Source organism: Podarcis raffonei, chromosome 1 (assembly GCF_027172205.1).
Source record: "Podarcis raffonei isolate rPodRaf1 chromosome 1, rPodRaf1.pri, whole genome shotgun sequence".
Classification (NCBI taxonomy): Eukaryota; Metazoa; Chordata; class Lepidosauria; order Squamata; family Lacertidae; genus Podarcis; species Podarcis raffonei.
The window spans coordinates 125,694,575-125,716,273 of record NC_070602.1 but is presented as its reverse complement, the minus strand read 5'-3'; the positions used below and the strand labels follow the sequence as shown (position 1 = coordinate 125,716,273).

Below are 21,699 nucleotides of genomic sequence, written 5' to 3'. Positions count from 1 at the left end.
CAAGACATCTTGTCAGGCCCACAGATCACTGCTTCTGTTCCCCTCAGTAGGGAATCCCCTATCACCACTACACGCCTCCTCTTAGGTCTGGTCGGGGTTCTTCCGTGAGCTGTCCGTTCCAAGGTCGCCTGGACATTCCCTGAGGACTGCCTTTGCTGCTCGTCTTCATATAGCTGATCGACTGTAATGAGGGAGAGATCCTCAAATGGAGTCTGCTCTTCGTCTTCCATGCTAGGGGAAAGGACCTCAAAGCGATTGCGTATTTCTAAACAATCAGAGCGAATCCTACTTCTTTGAGTCACGTTTCTCCATATATCTGGCTCCTGTGTTGGTAAACTAGCCTCCTTCTCAGGGGAGTCCCCTGTCTCCTCCTTGGTGGAGACGGTGTGCTCTGTTGCTTCCAAGAAGAGCTCCAGCTCTCTAATTCTTTGGAGCGTAGCTAACGTTCCTCCAGTTGCTGGACTTTGTCTTGTAAGAGGGCAATCAACATGCAATTGCTGCAGGTAAAGCTGCCTGCAACCTTTGGCAAGATGGCAAACATTGCGCAGGAACCACAGGCGACTGCAGCTGTTCCCTCACCCTCCATCTTGAGAACGTGTCGTTGGGGGTGACTACAGCGATCCTCCATCATAAAAAGCGTGAAGACAGGACAAATAAATCCCCCCCAAAAAACCTAGGTCTCCCCCAACAAACGTTTGAGACTAGCTCCCCTAAATCTAAAAGATGGATCAAACTGCAAGCTCTGATAAGCTTCTCCCACAGCTAATCACCTACCTCAACAGAAGCCCTGCCCCCTCTAACCTTTGCACAGAGAGAGCAGCTAATCAGCCACAAGAAACACACACAAGGAAACCCTTTTTCTTCATCTGCTGCCCTGCAAGCTCTGATATGCTCCTCCCACAGCTAATCACCTACCTCAACAGATGTTAATTCACTACTTTAACTGTCGCAGTTGTCTCTGAAATTTTTGATTCAGCTCAGCTGCAAACACTTTCCCCTGCTTACCCTCTAATCTTCAAAAAGGCATCTTTAGCACCTCCACCTCCCAGGCAGCACTTCCACAGCCACAGAATGGGGACCAGCCCTGCTAATCTCTTATCCAGCTCTTAAAATGAAACCATTCTTAGCATGGGCATATTCCCAACATTCAGAAAACATGGTTAGTCATAGGCACACCCTTAGCAGATCTAGCACTAGATGATCTAGCAGGTCATCTAGTGTAATGCACACCCAAAGAGAGGTGGTGCTTCTATGTATGGGAGTGGGAGTGAGGAACAAAAAAGGCATATACAATGAATGACGAGGGGAAGTAGTCTTATGTCTGCTGTCCTTACAATCAATGTGCTGTGCATCGGTTTCCGCAAGGAAGGCAAGGTTTAGGACAACAGATATAATCCCCCCTCCCAGATAATCGTTCAATACGGTTGGAAAACCAAGGAAAAGAGGCTCTAGAGAAAACTTTTAACTTTTTTATGAAAAACAGTTTTTATTAAGTTAAATATTCTGCACAACAGGCCAGCACAATGCATGCCCTGACTAAGGGAAATACAGGCCACCAGCTACACATGGCAGCCCACCAGGAACATGATAAACCTGTTTTTGCACTTGCTGTGAATACAAACCTCAGGATGGAGAGGGGTAATCTAAGGCCACACCTGTGCTATACATTTAAAGCAGCATCATAGCTTCCCCCAGAGACTGCTGCAAAGTGTAGCTTGAAGGGTGCTGAGTGTTTTAGTAAACCCCTATTCACCTCAGAGAGCTACAGTTCCCAGAGTTCCCTGGCAAGAGGGTTAAACCACCCTAGTCCCATTTCAGGACAGAATCTTTGTATCATTTGTATATACTTAGCAGAGCTGAAATTAAATAGCTGTAACTTGTTTCCAACAGTATTTAGAGGGCAATAGTTATTGTTATTATTTACAGAGAAGCCTTGATAAGCTTCTACGACAAGTAATAAGGAGAGCCAACGTGTGCAGTTGCTGCGATAGCAGAACTTGAAAAACATGCACACAAAAGCACAATATAGTAAGACTAGTGAATTTAGCTTGAGATTTTAAAAGAAATAAGATTAGACAAGAGAGAAGAGATGCCGTTCAGTGGCCTGTTTCACCACAAAGCCATGCAGATAGAAAGCTGGAGACAGGTTCAAGCTTCTTCTATTAGAGGATTTGGGGAGAACTCTACACTGGAAGTGAAATGCCAGAGAAGTAGCAGGTCTAAGCTCAGGAGTTCAGATACTAACTTGTGGATACTATGGTTCAGTTGAGCTGATCACATATGAACTAGATAAAGCCTGTAGCTACACTGACAAATCACAATTCTCCATTAAGTGAAAACTCAGAGAACTGTGATTTGTTTCAACCGGTTAGGTAAAAGATGTTGTGTCATACTGTGGTCTGACATTGTAATGAGTTACCTTTAGCTGAAGAAAACCATGCTTCTACAAGTTATGAATGTAACATAAAACTGTAGCTTGTTCTAAAGTGAAAGCAGAAGCTTTATCCCCCATCCTCTCACACATAACGTAGAGATAAGTAGGACTGGAAAAACTCACAGTGGCTTTTTCACAGTCATTCTAAATCATGGTTATATCATCTGAATCAAGGCTGTGGATGTTTTATCCCCCTCACAAAGTGGAATATCTTTGTTTTGAAAAATGATCTCTCTGAATGATGAAAGTTGGGGTTCTGCCATTATCATGTAAGAAATGTTCACACCTGAAGCAAAAGTTAGAAAAAGAACACCCTACTCCCTTTAGGCATGCTACTTTGGTGATATTAAAATGAAAATTGGAGGGAGAAAAATGATGTCTCATCTCAATAATTGCTTTGTTTCACATTATCTTGTGGTAAGGCTTGCCCTAGGTTCCAGAGATCACAGATATGGCATCTGACTATTAATTAACTGAATCAGTATTTATCAGTAAGCTGCTTCAAAGCTCTTAGCCAGTCCCACACATTATGTAATTTCCAAGCCACTACCTACTATAATAGTGGCAAATTTGTAATATATAGCCTGATCTTAGTGTCAACAAGACACGAAGCTGACTTTGTATACATATCTACATATATATAATTTTATCATGCAAATACACATGTGGGTGGTGGCAGCTGAATGTCTTCCATCCCCACTTCCTTCTGGTCCATCACCAAAGGCATCACAATCTCGCTCATTTACCAGGATGGGCAAAATATGAGTTTGGCTGATGAACCATAAGAAATTAAGGCACACACCCCTATTGCTGTTAAAACTATATCTACTGTACATACACACCTCCCCCTTTATACATGAACAAGGCAGTCATTGGAGCTAAAAATCAGCCATTACATCTAGCTGAATCCTCAGCCAGAGTTCCTTAGAACAAAAGCTGCAAGCTTTATTTATTTTTTAATTGTTTAAAATGTAGTTAGGTATTTATACCCTGCTCTTCAAAAGAATTAACTCTTTGGAGGAAAGCAAACCACGTGAACAAGTTTGAAGTAATTTACACAGTTTTTAGTAAGCAGGACATGGCTGGATAATACAATTCCATCCTTGATTAAGGTGATTTCCTGTGGTTCTATTAACAGCCTAATACTAAGAGTAACCAAGCTACAGATACAAAATACATCTAATGGAGAGGGTTTCTTAAAAACGCAAATCAAGAGTTCACATTTTTTTCCTTTAATGGTAATCTGAATCCCCATCTGAACTGGAAGTAAAGCTCATGCACTAGAACAAGAGATAGAAAACTGTCACCAGTGGGAAAGGGACTCCCTGTGCTGCCTCCTTTCACTTCTCTACAGAGGAATACTTGATGCATTGTGAGCACATTAATAAACAGCAGCATTTACTCTGCAGTTTCACTCCTAGGAGACAGCTCTGTAATTTGCTGCTGTCAATAATATATTAATCACAAGGGGGTTGTAATGACATTTCACATTTGGCACAATATTTTCTTAAAACTGATTTGGGAGAAGGGATTGTGTTAGAGGCAGAGTCAAATGATGGCAACAGACAGCTTATCTAAAACATCCCAATTTTTGCACTACATGAGTCACAACAAAGAAGTGGGAAGGGGAAACTAACATTGTAAAACAAAAAGAGTGCCTTCATCAGTGCCATTGTTACATATATTAATCCTTCACAGAGTATGCTTGGTTCCACAGGATGGGACAGGGCCAATCTACACTACTTTACTTGTTTACTCTGTTTTGTGCTGAACTGACTGATACAATATGCAGCTGATCTACCATGTCTGTGGAGAAAACATCTGAGAACTGTGTTTCATTCTGCATTGTTAAATAATTCAGATTCAACAGTGAACAAAAAGGTGATTCTCATAAACACAACACTGAGTTCCACAACAGAGAGGCTAAGTGGATCGTGTCATATCTTGTATCATGACTCAGGGCCCTGGCCCTTAATCCTCATGGATACTGAGGACATGTTGGACCAGGAAGTAATTTGTCCTCAGAACCAGCCTTTGACATCTCCACCTGATATGGGGTTACAACATTAGAGGACCCTATGACACCAGTGCCTTTCTAAGGCTGCCACAATGCTATCCTCAGAATGCAAGGACTCCAGGTTGGAGATCATAGTAGAAACATGCCCTCCTCTATGCCACAGAACCCACCATTTCTAAAATAGACTAGATCTGCTTATCAGCTTAGCTGCTCAGTGGAACCACAGTCCTATTTGAGGTTCAGTCAGGGTTTGCTATACGCAGAAGCCACATTCAGCCCTGCTTTGTCTAACTTCCAGCCTGGGCTATACTCACTTATCTAGTGTGCTACCCACCTTGCTTGTTTGCCTTGTGAACTTTCACCTTCAGATTTGCCTGATCTTGCCTGTTAGAATGTAGCCTTTGCTTGACCCAACTTTGTTTCCAAGATCTGAAATTAGTCCTAGTAGGACAAGGCAAATGAGCTGGGGAAGCCAATCTGGTGCTCCTTCCAGTGCATTTGTACCCTACTGCCTTTCCCTTTCCCTCCCCCTTTGGTTAGCCGCAAAATCACAAAAGCCTCTATTTTACTAATCCTGTCTACAAGTATTGCCACATATACATTGTTTACAATGCAAACTGGAATGTTTTTAATCTTGGTGAATCAGTGCATAGTGTATGAGTGACAATATATTTGTGATTTGATTTTAATTTATAAACACTGACAATGCTAACTTACACGTTTTATTTGTGTTTTTTAATGTTTAGAGGAAATACCTCCCTGTTTGAAATTTTATATCCTATATCTTAGATCATAATGTCAATATCAAAGATAGCTAGGCACATGCTGGCTGCATGGGATGAGGTTAAGAACACAACAAGCAGGAAGAAAGGTTAAAGGCAAAACAGGCAACACATGCTTCAAATCCAAACATGGGATGGAGTCCAAATAAAAGTGATGAGAGCAATTATCTTCCGGCTTATACTCTTTTCACTCCAACACCACACCTGCCTATGGTCCTGTCCTTACAATCCCTACAACTTAGGCTTTCCTCTTTTTTTCAGGATGCAATATTCCCCCCCCCCCGAAATGTATCTGTGTGTGTTGTGATACAAATTTAGGATTTCATAAAGATGAGTACCTCTGCCACTGATAGAAGCACTGACCTGAGAGAGAGGGCATTCTTTGGCTAACGTGCTCTGATTCATCTCTTTGAGCAACTCCTTTAAGGCATTGCGGACTGTGGCATGGTTCCACTGTTCTGCTGGCAAGTCTTCCAGCTTTGAACAACTGTGAAAACAGAGAACAGAAGACTAAAACAGATGGAAAACATCACCTGCAAGGATCGCTGCACTTTACATGCAAGAGCTATAAAGCTCTGTGACGCAAGACACAAGTTAGAATCCCATGCTTGTGTCTTTCAGGTTTTTAATGTGAGCATTCCCTCCCATGGTGTAGCTATTTCCTCCAGCTACATTCTGAACTGAATAGGATTGAGCAAAGATAACTGAATGCAGGACTGTAGCCTGAACTTGGAACAATTACTTATCATATTCCCTACCTCTGATTGAAACTAGCTCTCTGCCATTGTGCTTTCAGCAAAAGGCAACATGACTCAAGTTTTACAGTCCAAATTCTAGCTCTGAATTTCTGAATAAGTCTAAGAAACATAAAAAAGGATTTATTTGATTTATATAATGTGCTAAGTATTTGATCAGGCCTGGAGGAACTACTAAACTGGGAACTGCTTAGAGGAAAAGCTCTTTAAATGATTGACTGAGCTTGTCTGTACTCCAATATCATATCAAAACAGTTAGAATATTGGCCAGGAAGAGCTGCCAGGTGAGCCACTCTTCCTGCATTTTGTTTTGCATTTCAACAAAAGCCCAGAAATTAATGAAGACAGGATGTGCTAATCTCAGTAGTAATGCTGTGATCGGCAGAGCAGCTCAGAGGAGGGCAGATGCTCAGAAATACCCACCTTTGTAATTGAATTTTCAATGTCACAACATGATAGACATCTTGTAACATGTCAGCAACTGTAGCATCAGGTGTATCTGTTACATAACTGAGCGGAAGAGGATTCCACTTCCCGAGTTTGATTATACCTGAAATGAAAGAATGGAACACACAAATGAATGTATATTTGCAGTTTACCTAGTCATCCAATTATTTGTTCAGGGAGTTGAGGCTTACTACTATATTGGGCTAGTTTGCATATAATGCTAACTATGCATGAGCTAAGCAAGCCAGAGTGAAGCCCTGGGCTCGGGCACCAGCTTCCCCCTCTCCTGCCTGGTCAGGAGAAATTTAGTTAATTAGTTAGCTAGTTAGTTAATCTGTATACCACTCTTCATGTGTAGATCCATAGATCCCTGCAATGTTCACTTCCATTTTCAAAGTATCCTGGCCTGTCATTATAAACAAACCAAAGATTAAAGTTTCAAACAAAATCTGGCTAGTTAAACAAGCAAATTTCAAAAGCCATGGTTTGTAGATGGCTTGTTTAGAAACTGGCCTAAGTTTATGTTAAACCACAGTCTCTAGTTCGTATGCAATGCTAAGCCAGGATACTTCGAAACTGAAAGTAAATGCTGCAGACATCTTTCTTCCCCAGCCATGTGGGACAAAGAGGGAAGGGAAAATACATGAGCCCAAGATTTTGATTACGCTAGTTCTAGCTCATACACTTAACAGTGTGTTATCCATGAGCCTGTCCATAGAAGTTTCCTTCTTCCAATTAGTTACAGACCTTACTCCACACATCTCGCTTACCCACTTAGGTCTGGAGAGTCTAACGTGTCTAAAGTGATATCCTGATTTTTCCTCTTCAAGAAATCGGGATATCACTTTAGACATGTTAGACTCTCTAGACTTAAGTGGGTAAAAGAAAAAAAGAAAAATGTGTGTATAACAATGCCATCAGAAACATCCACAAACTCGAGTACTGGTCCCTGCTGCTCCAGTACCAATTCTGCTTCATGCCTCTGTTAATCAGAGACAGACCAGTGCAAGCAGGGAGCAGTAGCCCTCCTTATTCAACCCGATAGCAGTCAATCTGCCTCACAACCAGAAAAAAACTGAAAGCATCCCAGTTGTGATGGCCAGCACTAAGATTCTGGGGAGAGATCAGTAAAATGTTAATAGTTCAGGGATGTTTTTACTCGCTCCTGTATAAAACTGGAACAAAAGGTTGCTAATTATGACATTTCAGAAACAACAAAATTAAGAAGAACAAAACTGGGATTTAGTTCAGCACATTCCATTGACACAGAAGGCTAAATTAACAGACACCTCATAACAAAATGCTTTGGAATAAACTCCTTGGTATTCGAGGGTCAAAACACTCCTGGAAGGACTGCCAAGGAGAAGAAAAACAAGTATCTCTTGCTTGACATAAAGTGTTTAAAACAGGCATAAAGAGAACAAAACATTAAAATCATGCCACTGTTCCAGTACTAAGGTTTCACAATCTGGTGCTGAATATGCTATAGTATAAATAGTGCCTAGACTCTGATCCTGCACAATAACACACAAAACTCATTCACAATACCGTATGTCTTCTGAGCTGGCTCTTTATACCATATTCCATTTGCCAACATAAAGCCTGCTTTTCTTAAAGCGCATCATTTCCTAGCACAGAACTTATTCACATACAGGTGAAAGAATCCTCAAACTGGCTTTTAGCTTCTCTTCCTACCCACCACCCAAAAAACAGCCAGCACAGTGCCACTTGCAAATGCTCCATATTGACCTACTTTGAGGACCAAAAAAAAAGGGGGGGATACAAGAGCTCTTTCTACTTATATGAAACACTTGTCACTGAGAACCCTCCAGGGTTTTCATACCTAATTTTCCCAAGTACATTGTTTACACTATGAGACTGAGGAAGATCTGCCAAGCAAATCAGAAAGCCATCTTAATGAGTATGGACATGTGGTCTGCTCTGTACATGTTAAAGGTCTGGACTACAGACAACTATAGCATTTTCATAACTCAACATGACTGTGGAAGGAAGTCCTCTGTATCTTGTTAGGGCAGTAAGAAATACAGAAAACACAACTGTAATAATGTAATATGTGTATATGCTTCATTTATGACTGCTAAGGGTGTATACTATTATTATTATTATTATTATTATTATTATTATTATCATCATCATCATCATCATCATCATTCATTTCATTCCTATACTGCTTTAAATTTTTAAGAAAAACATCTCAACGTGGTTCACAACCTACACTGAAACATCAAATAAAACAACCCAGAATAAAACATTACTGAAGAAAGTAAAATACGAAGTGTATGTTCAAAGCAACATAATTAGCAGGGAGCTAAACTATTATCTTAAAGATTTGAAAATAAAGCATTACTAAAGAGGTCAGCTACGGAGTGCACATTTAGTGCAGCAAAGTTAACCAAAAAAACCATCTTAAAGATTTCAAAAGAAAACATTACTAAAGAAAGTCAAATATAAAATGCACATTTAAAATAGCATAATTAGCAAAAGAATAAAATATTATCCTAAGCGTAGAGTACAGAGTACTTTCTTATTCTACTAGGTAATAATCAAGCAAGATGAATATATTTTAATAAGGATAAATGTTGGGAGGAAGGGAAATGGACCTGACCAAAGATCAAGAAATTATGGTATTTTCTGCCACCTATCTAATGATCCCTTAGCAACACACTTGGATATCTGAAGGGAATATTACCTAGTAAAGATCTTTTAAAGATGTAGCCACCCTCAACTGGTGCATGGCCAACAAGAATATGAAGCATAGTAGATGAAGGGCCCTGCGTAAGGAGCAGAGAAGAGATGATCTCCAGAATGGGATGCTGGGGGAAGAGGGGGAAGCTCCCAGGCAAGAGCTGGGAGGGTTCACTCTTCTGTGTGTGGAATAAGGGTTAAGATATAATTGTGATAGAGGACCTTGTATTTATTTTATTTTATTACTTCTTTTTATTTTCTTCTTTTTTTCTTATTCTTGCTTCTTATTTATTTTCTCCAGATTAGTTTGTCTTTTATTGTACTTTATTTTGAAAACTTCTCATGAAAAATTATTTTTAAAAAAGAATATGGGACATAGCCTATACAAACAAATTAATAAATAGGATAAGACAAGTGCATAGATAAATTGAAGGTTTCAATTTCTTATTGGAATTATAAAGCTCAGCTTGAAATAAATCCATATACTTTACTGGGTAAAATATAGGTTTGAGCTTGACTTTTAACAGGACAGAAGAAACAATAACATATTCTGTAATAAAAGCGTGCACTACATTTAAAATGAGATAGAACCAAGGGAGTGACATATCTATGCACTTGTTACATTATAAATGTCAACTAATTGACTTCCTAATTATTCGAGCTATTTTACTTTTTATGTTTGCTAGTTTGCTAGAGTAAGCAACACAATCTTTTAAAAAGTTCTACAAAGAATCATAAAACTGTGTAGTGCTGGAAGACACCTGACTTCCTATATTTAAAATACATAGTGTTTTTTTATTATTATTATTATGTGGATAATAATATGTAGAGCCTCTGTGGTTATATGACTCAATAGGCTTTTCTCGTAAGTCAATAAAAGGAATTTCTGTGGCAATATTATCCATAAAGTTTAAAGCAACAACACTGGGGGAACAAGCAGTGAAAGTTTCAGAACTAAGAGCTGTTTTATGAAATTAGCACAAAAGCAATGCAGAAGACATAATGCTAGTTTCTGTTGCTACCAGTGCTTTTCCTCTTCTGCCTTACAAATGAAGAAGAAATTGTATTGGCTAACAGTACAGAAACACAGGTGTTACCATAACGCTCAGTGCTTTTTGCGCATTAACACCTGCTCCAAGTCCTCTCTCTTTGTTACAGTACTGAAAATGCATACTATTCCTTCAGCCAGTGCTATGTGATTAGTGATTAGCTCACTGATTTTCAGTTCTGGTTTACAGGCTTTACTTGCATATCTTTTTAGGTATTTGACAGACCTTTCAAGGGCTCACAAGAAGAGCGAGAAAAAATATGAGAGTTAGGAATGTTTTCCCCACCACCACCCTATAACCTTTTCAGGCACAAAAAAACCTTGCTTTTGAAATGAAAGAGGCAGTCATCAACAGGAGGCATCACCTGCTCGAGTCAGAAAAGGACTTGCTAGTCCTCTTCTTTACTAGAAGTGATGCTTCTAAAACCACTCATCATAGGTTTCCTGTATTATGGGACAATAGTTTACTTGGCCCTGGAAGGCTAAGGAAAGTACAAATCCATGCTCTCTGGCAGGAAATCATGTTCCTGAACATGGGGATGTCCAGTTAAGCAGAGAGCTGTGAAGGCTTTGCCCATACCTAATAAGCCCTTCTTCTTACTAGGGAACCCCTCCACCTCTCCATTGTAAGACTTTTTAGTACTTTTGGAGTGGGCAAGGAACTGGCAAGAACAGCAGCAAATTCCATTGGAAGGAAGACAAACTCCAAGTCACCAGGCACAACTTGCAATGGAGAGAGACCGTTTCAACTTGAGATGTTCATATTCCAAACTCCCTCCATTCAAACTTTACTCCTATCACTACATGTGAAATGGTGTGTGTACGTGCTTGAATATTTTGGCCCAAATGCATAACTAACCTGTAAGAATTATGAAATTAAGCTAGCCTTAAAGCTGGTTTTCAGCCAGTCTGATATACGCTGTTTCAGTTGAGATACCCAGATTGTGTCTCCTCATGAGACCTGATTTGCCTCATCTTTACTGAGATTCTAGCATGCTGTAAATACCTTTCTGTTTTGCAAGCCTTTTGATCGAATTCATTTTCTGCCATTCTCTGTAGATCTGATTAATGAACAGTATACTGTAACGGTGATTCTCCATTCTGGATTTATTTTGCTTACACATTATTTTTCAAATTTTGTGGCTAGCTGCCTCTGAGGTTTCTTATTGAAAATCAGGGTACAAATATTTTAATTAAATAAATACAAATAAAATACCTGCTTTCATGACCTATATTAAGAAAAGGTCTGAAATTAGAATAGTAGTATCAGCATACAGATACAAGTTTATCAATGAATTTCAAATACTTCTTAATCAGCACAGGCCACTCATTACTGCAAATGATTCTCATAAAATAGCAGATGATCGCATGTCTTCATTCTAAGACTTTATCTTAGCAGATGAATATACAAGTGATATTTTAGCGTATCTTGCCATTTCAAATTTGAAAGATAAGCAGATTGTATCCTGCTGTTGTACAAGTTTAGGCTAGACTACTCTGTTTTAAACTTTTGCTTAAGTCATAGTAGTACACTTCATTTGAAGTTTTCCCATTGATTATGTTGTTGTGTTTCCCTTGCAAAAGTACCATACATGTGAAAGTTCTTAAGATTAATATTAAATTCTCTTTGGGGAACTAACTTTTGAATGTGTTTGCTGTAAAATGGAATTCATAAATAAATAGATAACATAAGTATGGTTCAGTAAGTGCAGCATTCAATTACATGGCTCTAGATATGCTACAAAAGAAGATTATGCTTTCTGTAATAACCTGAACACCCCAAAAGGTGTTGTTGCTTCTATAAATAATGTAGAAAGGATACTCTGTAGTTGATCTCCTTTGTAAGGTTTTATTTTGACATCTTTTAAGATATCCTGCCAACCTAGCAGTTCGAAAGCATGTCAAAGTGCAAGTAGATAAATAGGTACCACTCCGGCGGGAAGGTGAACGGCGTTTCCGTGCACTGCTCTGGTTCGCCAGAAGCGGCTTAGTCATGCTGGCCACATGACCCGGAAGCTGTATGCTGGCTCCCTCGGCCAATAAAGTGAGATGAGCGCCGCAACCCCAGAGTCGGCCACGACTGGACCTAATGGTCAGGGGTCCCTTTACCTTTTAAGATAATACTCCTATGCCAGCTTCTCCTGAGCATGAGAGAGAAAGCCACTCTACGCTGAACTCCGTGCTCAGCCTCCTCCCAATGATGCAACGTCACATGCCAGGGCCCCCCAATCTTAGATGCAAGATGGCACCTCTGATTCTAATAGAATCACATGTCAACAACATAGCCAGCAGCCACTACATGGCAGTACTGCACCAAATGGTACAAAAACTAACTAATGTTCATTATATCAGTTAAAGTGCTCACAGTTCTAGCAGGTTGATTACATACTATTGAATGCATAGCAAATAATAAATCTATACTACCTGGCTCAGGTGTTGCTGATCAAGAAAGCAAGGGTTAGTATCAACTCCCTTCACCTACACTACAAAGGTTCTCGCTGCACTTAAAATGCCGCTAGTTCTCAGCAAGGCACCCGATACAGTTTAGCACTTGTGTAGCAACTGAATGAACGCTACAAAGTATCTGCACTTGTATAATTCTGCATATGGCACTGTCTGCATGATAAGCAGGGCCAGCTCAATATATTTTGCTGCCTGAGGCAAAGGACAAGATGGTAGCCTCCCCCAGCACGTACAGAAGCCAATTTCACTGGTAGTTGAATCTTACTGCAATACTGGTGAAAGTAGGGCAGTATCTTCTACTGTACTTTAGGGCAGCAGGCTACCATAGGAGGTACCAGGCAGGCTACATGGCACTCATAGCTCTGTCCCCTCTCTGCACCTCAGCATCTGCCACCAGAGGCAGCTACCTCACTCTGCCTTATCATAGGGCCGGCCCTGATGATAAGGTAAGAATAGATGGCAGGGTTTTACTTCAACACAGCTTTGCTGTTCCAAACTGCTTTGGAACAGAGGATCTCAAAACACTTTACCAACATTAATTAATTAAACCTCATAATATCTCTCCAAGGAAAGCATTATGCTCACCAACGCATTGATTTATGATTATGTTTATTGTGTGCTGCAAATTACTATGTTAATGTCAATACAAAAGGAGCCATCCCCACCCCACATTCACCACATAAGCCTCAGGTCTACTGTAATAAACAATTCAGTGGGCAAACAGGAATAAACAATGTGATAACAGTGACATATGCACCTACAAATCACCTGGAAAACCACACATAGTGACTTACACTTTAACCAATGTGCTTGACTCGGAGGCTTCAATTTATGAACAGAACAGAAGGGTGACCTTCAGTTACAGGATAAGTATTTAGCATTCATTTGCTGGATACTTTTAGCTTTGTTGGACTGGGAACTTTGGGTATCTTCCAATCACTAAATCGCTGTTCTAAAGTATACACTTATATATATAGGCTCAATGTTATTGAGTAGAACTTAAATTCTAATAATTAAAAACAGGTCAATCTCCAACTAGAACCATCAGTTTTATTATGAATCAATAGGCCTAAACTAGGCCCTTCACTTGGTTAAGCACCCCGAATTAACATTTCTTTTTTGTCTTCTAAAAGAATTCTATTGGAGTTCATTTCTGATCAAAATTTCAATAAAAGATAGAATTGCTGCCAAATTGGCTAAAGATTCCTTGTGAAAGATATGTCGGCATGTCAAGTTATCATGTTATAAACTTCAGAAGAGACTTAAATACAAACAATAAGCAAAGGGCTTGCCACATTGTTCAAACTGGTCAGTGCTACTACAAAATAGTTTCCTTCTCTGTATTTTCTCTTTTATTAATGGATCACAATTTAAATAATGACACACATAGATACAGTCCAGTAGGCAGCTCATGGGCTAAAGGGGCGTATTACAGACACATTTGTGGGTCATAATCAAAGCAGCAAATGTTAAGATGATGTTTATCATGATTGTAATAGCGCAGAGGGGTGTGTGCATGCAAATGCATGTGATTCTCCTTTGATATCTCCTCCCTTCCTATTGTAAACAATTAGACTTGAACAGAACCAGAGCCTTCTTCTCCTAGACAACTTTGTCAGTCCATGGAAGAGAGGTTCTGTTGTAACTTCTGAGGAATAGTCCGATTGTGGTCTCAATGACTTTCTACTTCAAATAAATCTCCTAATATAGCTGTTACCCCTAGGTACCAAGAAGAAAGCTACAGAAAAATTGGCTCAGCTATGCAGGCTGCAACATCTCCATGTCATTAACAGAGTGGACTATTCCCACAATCCCACACAAATTGATCTATGAGCTGAATGAACAACCCGCCGAGAAGCCCAACACAGTTCTGCTGTGGTATAACTAGTTCTGAAGCAGTAAGAAAGCTGAGTTCTGGTTTGCATGTGGTTCCCACATAGCTGTATTTCCTTTATTTAAAGAAAATGCTCATTTGACAGTAACACAAAGCTGAAGAGAACAGAGTAGCCTGCTCATGTTAATATTCTGTGAACATATATAACACCTAGGACCACAGATCATACAGAAGGTCTTGCACTCAATTCTTGTAATCTCCACATAGGAATGGGAATGTGAAGTGCTTAACATTGCTGCTTTTATCTTTCACAGAGTTGCACTGATATATGGCTTAGGTTGCAATCAAATATGCATTTAGCTAATAGTAAACTCAATGGTGCTTACTCCTGAGTAGGCATGTATATAAGATTGCATTATTTTCCTCCATCCCCTTCAACCAATGTATAATAATATATACTATCAGTCTCAGTTCAGTGCCATGTAACTTTATATAGAAGTTTTGCGTTTTGTTGCATGAAGATTAGTCTCATGTAATAGATGCCGCTTCACATTTGGGAAATATTATGACAGAGCCTTAACTCAGAGATTATATTAAATTAATCTAATCTAAGTAACTAGACTGAATTAATAAAAACTCTATGAAGAGAACACAATTAGTCCAAGAATTAAATTTCTGAAGCTGATTATTTTAGGAGCAGTTATTTAATTTCAAAGGTTTTTTCCCAAAGAACAGTCAAAATATTGGCCCAGATATAGAGGCAACACAATTGATATTTCAGACTCTATTTTGAGACTTGGGTTACATGGAACAATCTCACCACTTTTAAAAGAATCACACTGGTTTCCCATACATTTCTGGGCACAATTCAAAATGTTGGTACTTGACTATAAAGCTGTACACAGTTTGAAACCAGGACAGCTCAAGGATCCCCTTTTCCAGTATGACCCCACCCATTATGCAAGGTACCACTACCTGTGGAGGTTAGCCAGGCAATGACAGTAAAGCAAGCCTTCTCCATAGTGGCTCCCCATCTTTGGAAGGCTCCATATTGTTCCATGCACCCATTTCCTACTCCTGAGTTCATGGAAATATAAATTATATTATTCGACCTGGTTTTGAAAATTCGTAATGTATCTTTCTTTTATTGGTTGCCATTTTAGAATTTGAGGTTTGGCCGATTGATTTTATCTCTTTTAAATTGTAGGCTCCAAGTTTAAATGTGTTGTTGCACTTTTTAATGCCTTTCTGGTGTTTTATTTTGTAGTGGTTTATTGGATGTTTTCAGCTGAAATCCTAATCTGCTAATATTGATGCTAGAGAAGAAGAAGAGGAGGAGGAGTTTGGATTTGATATCCCGCTTTATCACTACCTGAAGGAGTCTCAAAGTGGCAAACATTCTCCTTTCCCTTCCTCTCCCACAACAAACACTCTGTGAGGTGAGTGGGGCTGAGAGACTTCAAAGAAGTGTGACTAGCCCAAGGTCACTCAGCAGCTGCATGCGGAGGAGCGGAGACGTGAACCCAGTTCCCCAGATTACGAGTCTACCACTCCTAACCACTACACCACACTGGCTCTCAGAGACAGTGGAGGAAGGGTAGAAAGCAGCACAGGTGCCTCCTCACCAGCCTCCACTGGTGGGGGGGGGTGCAGTCCACTGAGGTGAAAGTCTAACCTCTACACAAGTGGGCGGCAAGCTACTGTTGGTAGTTCTCCCACCAACAATAACCTACGCAAAGCCCCATAATCGGTTATTTGGGGACAGGGTGCCAGAGGCTTTGGATCTGTAGGCTCTGAAGCCTTGTGGATCCCCACAAGGGCTTCAGCTGTGCCCATCCTGGAGCTGGCACCACAAAAATTGGCATAAAACCATCCCCTCTAAGTTCTGCTCAACTGGCAGTAGGGGGGCAGGGATTTGGATGCAGTGATGACTCCACTGCTATGATTGTCACTGGCCCCAGTTAGTATTACTCTGTTACTATTTACTTTTACTATTTTTAAGCCACCTCAAAAACATTCTTTTTTCAAAATGGCAGGGTAAAATATATATATTTAATTAATGAATTAAACAAAAACTATTGTTAAAATGAAGGGATGCGGGTGGCACTGTGGGTTAAACCACAGAGCCTAGGACTTGCCGATCAGAAGGTTGGTGGTTCGAATCCCCGAGACGGGGTGAGCCCCCTTTGCTCAGTCCCTGCTCCTGCCAGCCTAGCAGTTCAGTTCGAAAGCACGTCAAAGTGCAAGTGGATAAATAGGTACCACTCCGGCGGGAAGGTAAACGGCGTTTCCGTGCGCTGCTCTGGTTCGCCAGAAGCGGCTTAGTTACGCTGGCCACATGACCCGTAAGCTGTACGCCGGCTCCCTCGGCCAATAAAGCGAGATGAGCGCCGCAACCCCAGAGTCGGCCACGACTGGACCTAATGGTCAGGGGTCCCTTTACCTTTACCTATTGTTAAAATGTGCATTTAATTTAAACTAAAAACATTTTAATGGTTCCATGTAGCAACTGATATGCACTTTTGGTCAGGACATATGTAAGAACATAAGAAGGGGCCTGCTAGATCAGGTCAATGACCCATCTACTGCAGCATCCAGTTCTCACAATAGTCCACCAGATGCCTGTGGGAAGCGCGCAAGCATTTGAAGTACAAATGGTAAATTTCATTAAAATGTATCATTGAAATCAATCTTTTTCTAAATAATGGTTGAAAATTGCTCGTAAAGTAAGAGATGGATATGGATGCCCCTGGGGGATGGACCGTGGAAAGGAAAATGTTAAGCTCTGGTATAAAGAGGGAGATCTTTGCTCTAACTCACATATGGATCTGGTCTGCATCTAGCTTAAACAGGGAACACCAAAATTCCAACTCTGGGAGGGGCAGGATTCAGTGACAAAGAAACAAGCAGAATCTGTCTGGTTAATTGTAATAAGCAATATTCCAAATTGAATTGGCTGCCATTCAAAAAAAGTACTTCTTTAAAATGCTTTTCTCCTCTGCAAACTATAACTTCGTGACATATAAATTAAACATACATACACACGCCGACCGTACCCTCCAAGGAGCCAAGGTAATCACTTCTAACAGTAAGGCATATGTTGAAGAAAAATACTAAAGGAGGAGACTTCATTGCTCCAAAATCCCGAAGGACTTTTTTCCCCCTTTTGCTCGTATGCATCTGAACTCAGATGTTAATACAATCAATCCAAGGCGTTTTATTTGAAATCATGACCATTTAGTTGATGAGAAATGTCCCCATGCAATGGAGAATGGATGAGATGGGCAATGCATCCATCAACAACATACTTGGAGTGATAACAAAAGCAGGGGGAGAAGAATTCTGGAGATATGAATGAGCAGCCATTCTATCTGGCTATAGCAGAGGGAGAGATGGGACTGCAGAGCCTCTCCATCAGCTGTGCTGAGAGACCAGGATCTTTTTGCTCCTCTTCTCTTGAACTCTTTTCATTCCAGCTGGTCCTTACAAGACCTACATTTAAGAACTAGTGTCTCAGTTTGCTTATTCCTCCTCCCTCCCATCATTCATATAGCCCAGTATTGACGAAGTCAACTATTTGAGCTTTATAAAGAAAGCACTGTTTGGCTTCTCTTCAGTCATTCACAAAAATCCTGCAAACCCAATTGCGAAGCTACTCCTTATCTACAATGGAGTTTCAGGGTGAAAGAAGTTACATATTGCATTTGTTGTTGCAACAAGTTCTTCACACTTACCTTCAGTCACTCCCTGCAGAAAGAATTAGCAAAAAAAAACAAAAAGACCACCCTAAAACTTGTATCCTAAAAATGTATCATAAGCAAAATAAATGTGATTCTATAAACCACTATACCTGCCTTGGTGATGCTTTGCACTGCTTATCCAGAAGCAATCATGTGGTCCCATTTTAAGGTTTGTGGAATATTTTATGCTGCTGTTTAGAATGCATGAATAAATACTCCATTCTTCATATGAGAGTTACAGAGGTGGTCTCCCTCAAATTTTAGAAAGCCAGGCATTGCAGTGTACTGACATCATATGGCATCACAAAGTCACACGACTTTTAAAGTGCATAGTGACTTTTCCCTCTATAATCATCTTGTTAAGAAATTAAACAAAGTGAATCAAAGCTGCCTATTTATGAACCATTTGAAAGTCTTCTGCTAAATACTTGCATTTTTTAAATGTCCGAGATACTACTCTACTTGTTTTGATGAACATGGGCCTTTAGATCCACACAATCATTCAGTTTTCTGGGGATTGAGAGGGGTGGGGAGTCTGTACAAAAGGACAATCACAAGACTACTTTACACACCACACTTATAAGTGTACACCTAAGGAATACAAAGCTGAAAACAGAAAGCATGTTTTAATAAGCTGTGTTCTATAGATACATGTCAGTAAATCAGGAGCCAAATAATCACATCCGTAGCCCCATCACTAACCGAACCACCACATCCATAGTCCCATCACTAATACAGAACGGGGCAAAAGGAGCATGCTCCTATTTCAGACCTAGTGCTATCTAGTGATGACAGTGGGGCCTGCTGAGCATCCAGTAGACCCTGGACTGGCTCAGACTCTCCCTCAGAACACCCCATTTAGGGATTTTCCACAGGCTAATTGCCACCCAATCCAACACACACCCATCCCGGAGTAAAGGGGTTTGGATTGCAGGGTTGGGGCTCACCCACACTTCTACTTATCCCATGCCCAGAAAGTGCTGGTCTGAGTGGTTTTCCACTTGACCCATGCTTTCTAGGGACAGTCCGGGTGGTTTTCCCCCTGCTCCGCTCCATTCCCAGGGAAAATTTGCTCTTTAGCTCTAAATTGGAACAAATTTTATTAGGGCATAAACTTTTGTGGACTAGAGTCCACTTCATCAGATGTATGTTTTTTTAAAAACAGAATCTCAAAATGCTTCACAAATAATGTTTTTCAATGCCACTCTTATTGTAACAACATTACAGGTTACTGCCAAATTACCTATTTATTTATAAGGATGAAACACTAAATGCATGTGACTTGCATGTGGGGGGGGGGTTGAATTGCAACTGCTTGCTAAAACAACAATTTTACTTTCAACTAAACAGTGTATAGTTTAATAATTTATTTCAAGCCTTAAAAAAATTAAGTAATAGTAAAAATTTAAGATTGTCTCTATTACTCAGTTTGTGACTTGGCAAGCCCTCTTTGCCCAGAAGTTGATCTCTGCCAGATAATTGGAAAGACAACACACTGTTAATGGTTGTTGGGATGAACAACATATTTAGCATAGTTTTCCATTGGGAAGTAGGAAGTATCTACTACTTAGTCCACTAATGATTTTTGTCTGGAGCTGAAGGAGAACTCCGCCAACCATGCTTATGCAATAAATATATTATGATTTTTTTTAAAAAAAAAATTGGATTTGATATCCCGCCTTTCACTCCCTTTAAGGAGTCTCAAAGCGGCTAACATTCTCCTTTCCCTTCCTCCCCCACAACAAACACTCTGAGGTGAGTGGGGCTGAGAGACTTCAGAGAAGTGTGACTGGCCCAAGGTCACCCAGCAGCTGCATGTGGAGGAGCGGAGACGCGAACCCGGTTCCCCAGATTACGAGACTACCGCTCTTAACCACTACACCACACTGGCTCTCAAATATATAAATATATTTATATATTACGAAAACAAAATATGCAAAGGGAGGGGAGGAGACAAAGCTAAGAGTCATGAATGGCACACACATTTCAACCTCATGCGTACAAAAAAAAAACCTGACCAAAAGTATTGTGATAGAGTGAATAGTAGTTGTCGTTAGCCCTTGTGCACTGCTTTCTATGACTGTGTGCAGGAGTAATGCTGCAAGCCTTTGGAAAACAGCTATGCCCAGATACCAGAGTTAACACACACTATCACTTAAAATTATAGCACACGTACAAAACTTCAGAGCTTAAAATTATATAGCAACATGCTGGCCCTGGCCAAACTACTATGTTAAAACTTCTCTGAACTCATTTGAGTAAGAATAATGTACAATTAACATGGAACTTTAATGAGCAGAAAATATGGTAGCTGAACAGTATTAAGACATTATTTTCCCCAGTGCGAGACCAACCTTTTTCCATACTATCAAGTGTACAAAGATATTTAAAGTAGTAAGCCTTAAGTTTATCTTAAAATTCTAAGCCATTCAACTATTTTTAAGCAATCTGTCAGGGAAATGCGTTTTAAATATGCATGTATTTAATATACTAATCAGCACAAGATCAGCATGAGAAATCTCTCATTTTCAAAAAAAAAAAAAAAGGCTGTAGTACCTATTGTTAAGATCAAATACACAAGGTTAATTTCATGGATTATATCAGAAATTTATTAGTACAGTATTAGTATTGTAATTTTAAATGGATTACCCACTTGGCACCTTCCATCCAGGGTGCATTATTACAAATGTCAATTAATGCATCAGTTTGCGGGGGTAGTAGATAGTGGTAAGTGTTTTTTTAAGCATGCTTGTCAATAAATTTCATAGAAGTCAGTTGGGCAGACTTCGCAAAAATTGGGTTTAAGTTTATAGTAAGAACCTACCCAACATACAGATGAGTATATGTTATAAATATATAGTGAGTGAACTATATACTGTTTTGCTACAGCAGAGAAGCCAAGTGGAAAAGAAAAGCATAGGTTAAATGCCTGTCAGTTGCTCGGCTTTAAGCTGCTCAAACACAAATACAGGAGGCCCGCAAGCTACACAGGGGTTATATTGGGGGGGGGTCATGTGCAAAGGCAAAATTGGAGTCAGAAGGACCCCTGGAACCACCCCCCACATGACTATCCCTTTTTTTGCTGAGCTCTGGGAAGGTTGCAGAAGGCCTCTGGAAGGCTCACAGGAGCATCCCACAGCCTTCAAGAAGCTTATGCGATCTTCCCAGTGCCCAGTAAGCAAGGTGGAGGAGAGTTTTAAAACTCTGCAGTAGGGAAACACAGTGCATAAAGAGCTTTTTAAGCCCTCCACCTTCCTTACCGAACTCTGGGAAGGTCATACAATATTTTTGACAGCCCCCTCCAACTGTTTCCCTCAGCTCTCCATTTATTTATTTACCGTATTTTTCCGTGTATGTTTTTTCCCTAAAAAATAATGTCTAGAATTTGGGGGCATCTTATACATGGGGGCTATCTCCCCTTATTTTCTTAAATCGGAGCCTCCAAAAATAGGAGGCATCTTATACACGGGGGC

At 40.1% G+C, this 21,699-nt stretch overlaps 1 protein-coding gene across 3 annotated transcripts in view; it reads right to left on the bottom strand.

Moving 5' to 3' along the window:
* The window catches only part of SATB2 (SATB homeobox 2), a 128,537-nt gene that overhangs the window by 71,962 nt on the left and 34,876 nt on the right, over positions 1-21,699 (bottom strand). For all 3 annotated transcript variants that reach the window (XM_053361218.1, XM_053361235.1, XM_053361226.1), the window contains 2 exons: positions 6,412-6,538; positions 5,597-5,720 (listed from right to left, as the gene is read on the bottom strand). In XM_053361218.1, coding sequence (XP_053217193.1) covers positions 5,597-5,720; positions 6,412-6,538 — 251 coding nt within the window. The remainder of the gene's footprint in view (positions 1-5,596; positions 5,721-6,411; positions 6,539-21,699) is intronic.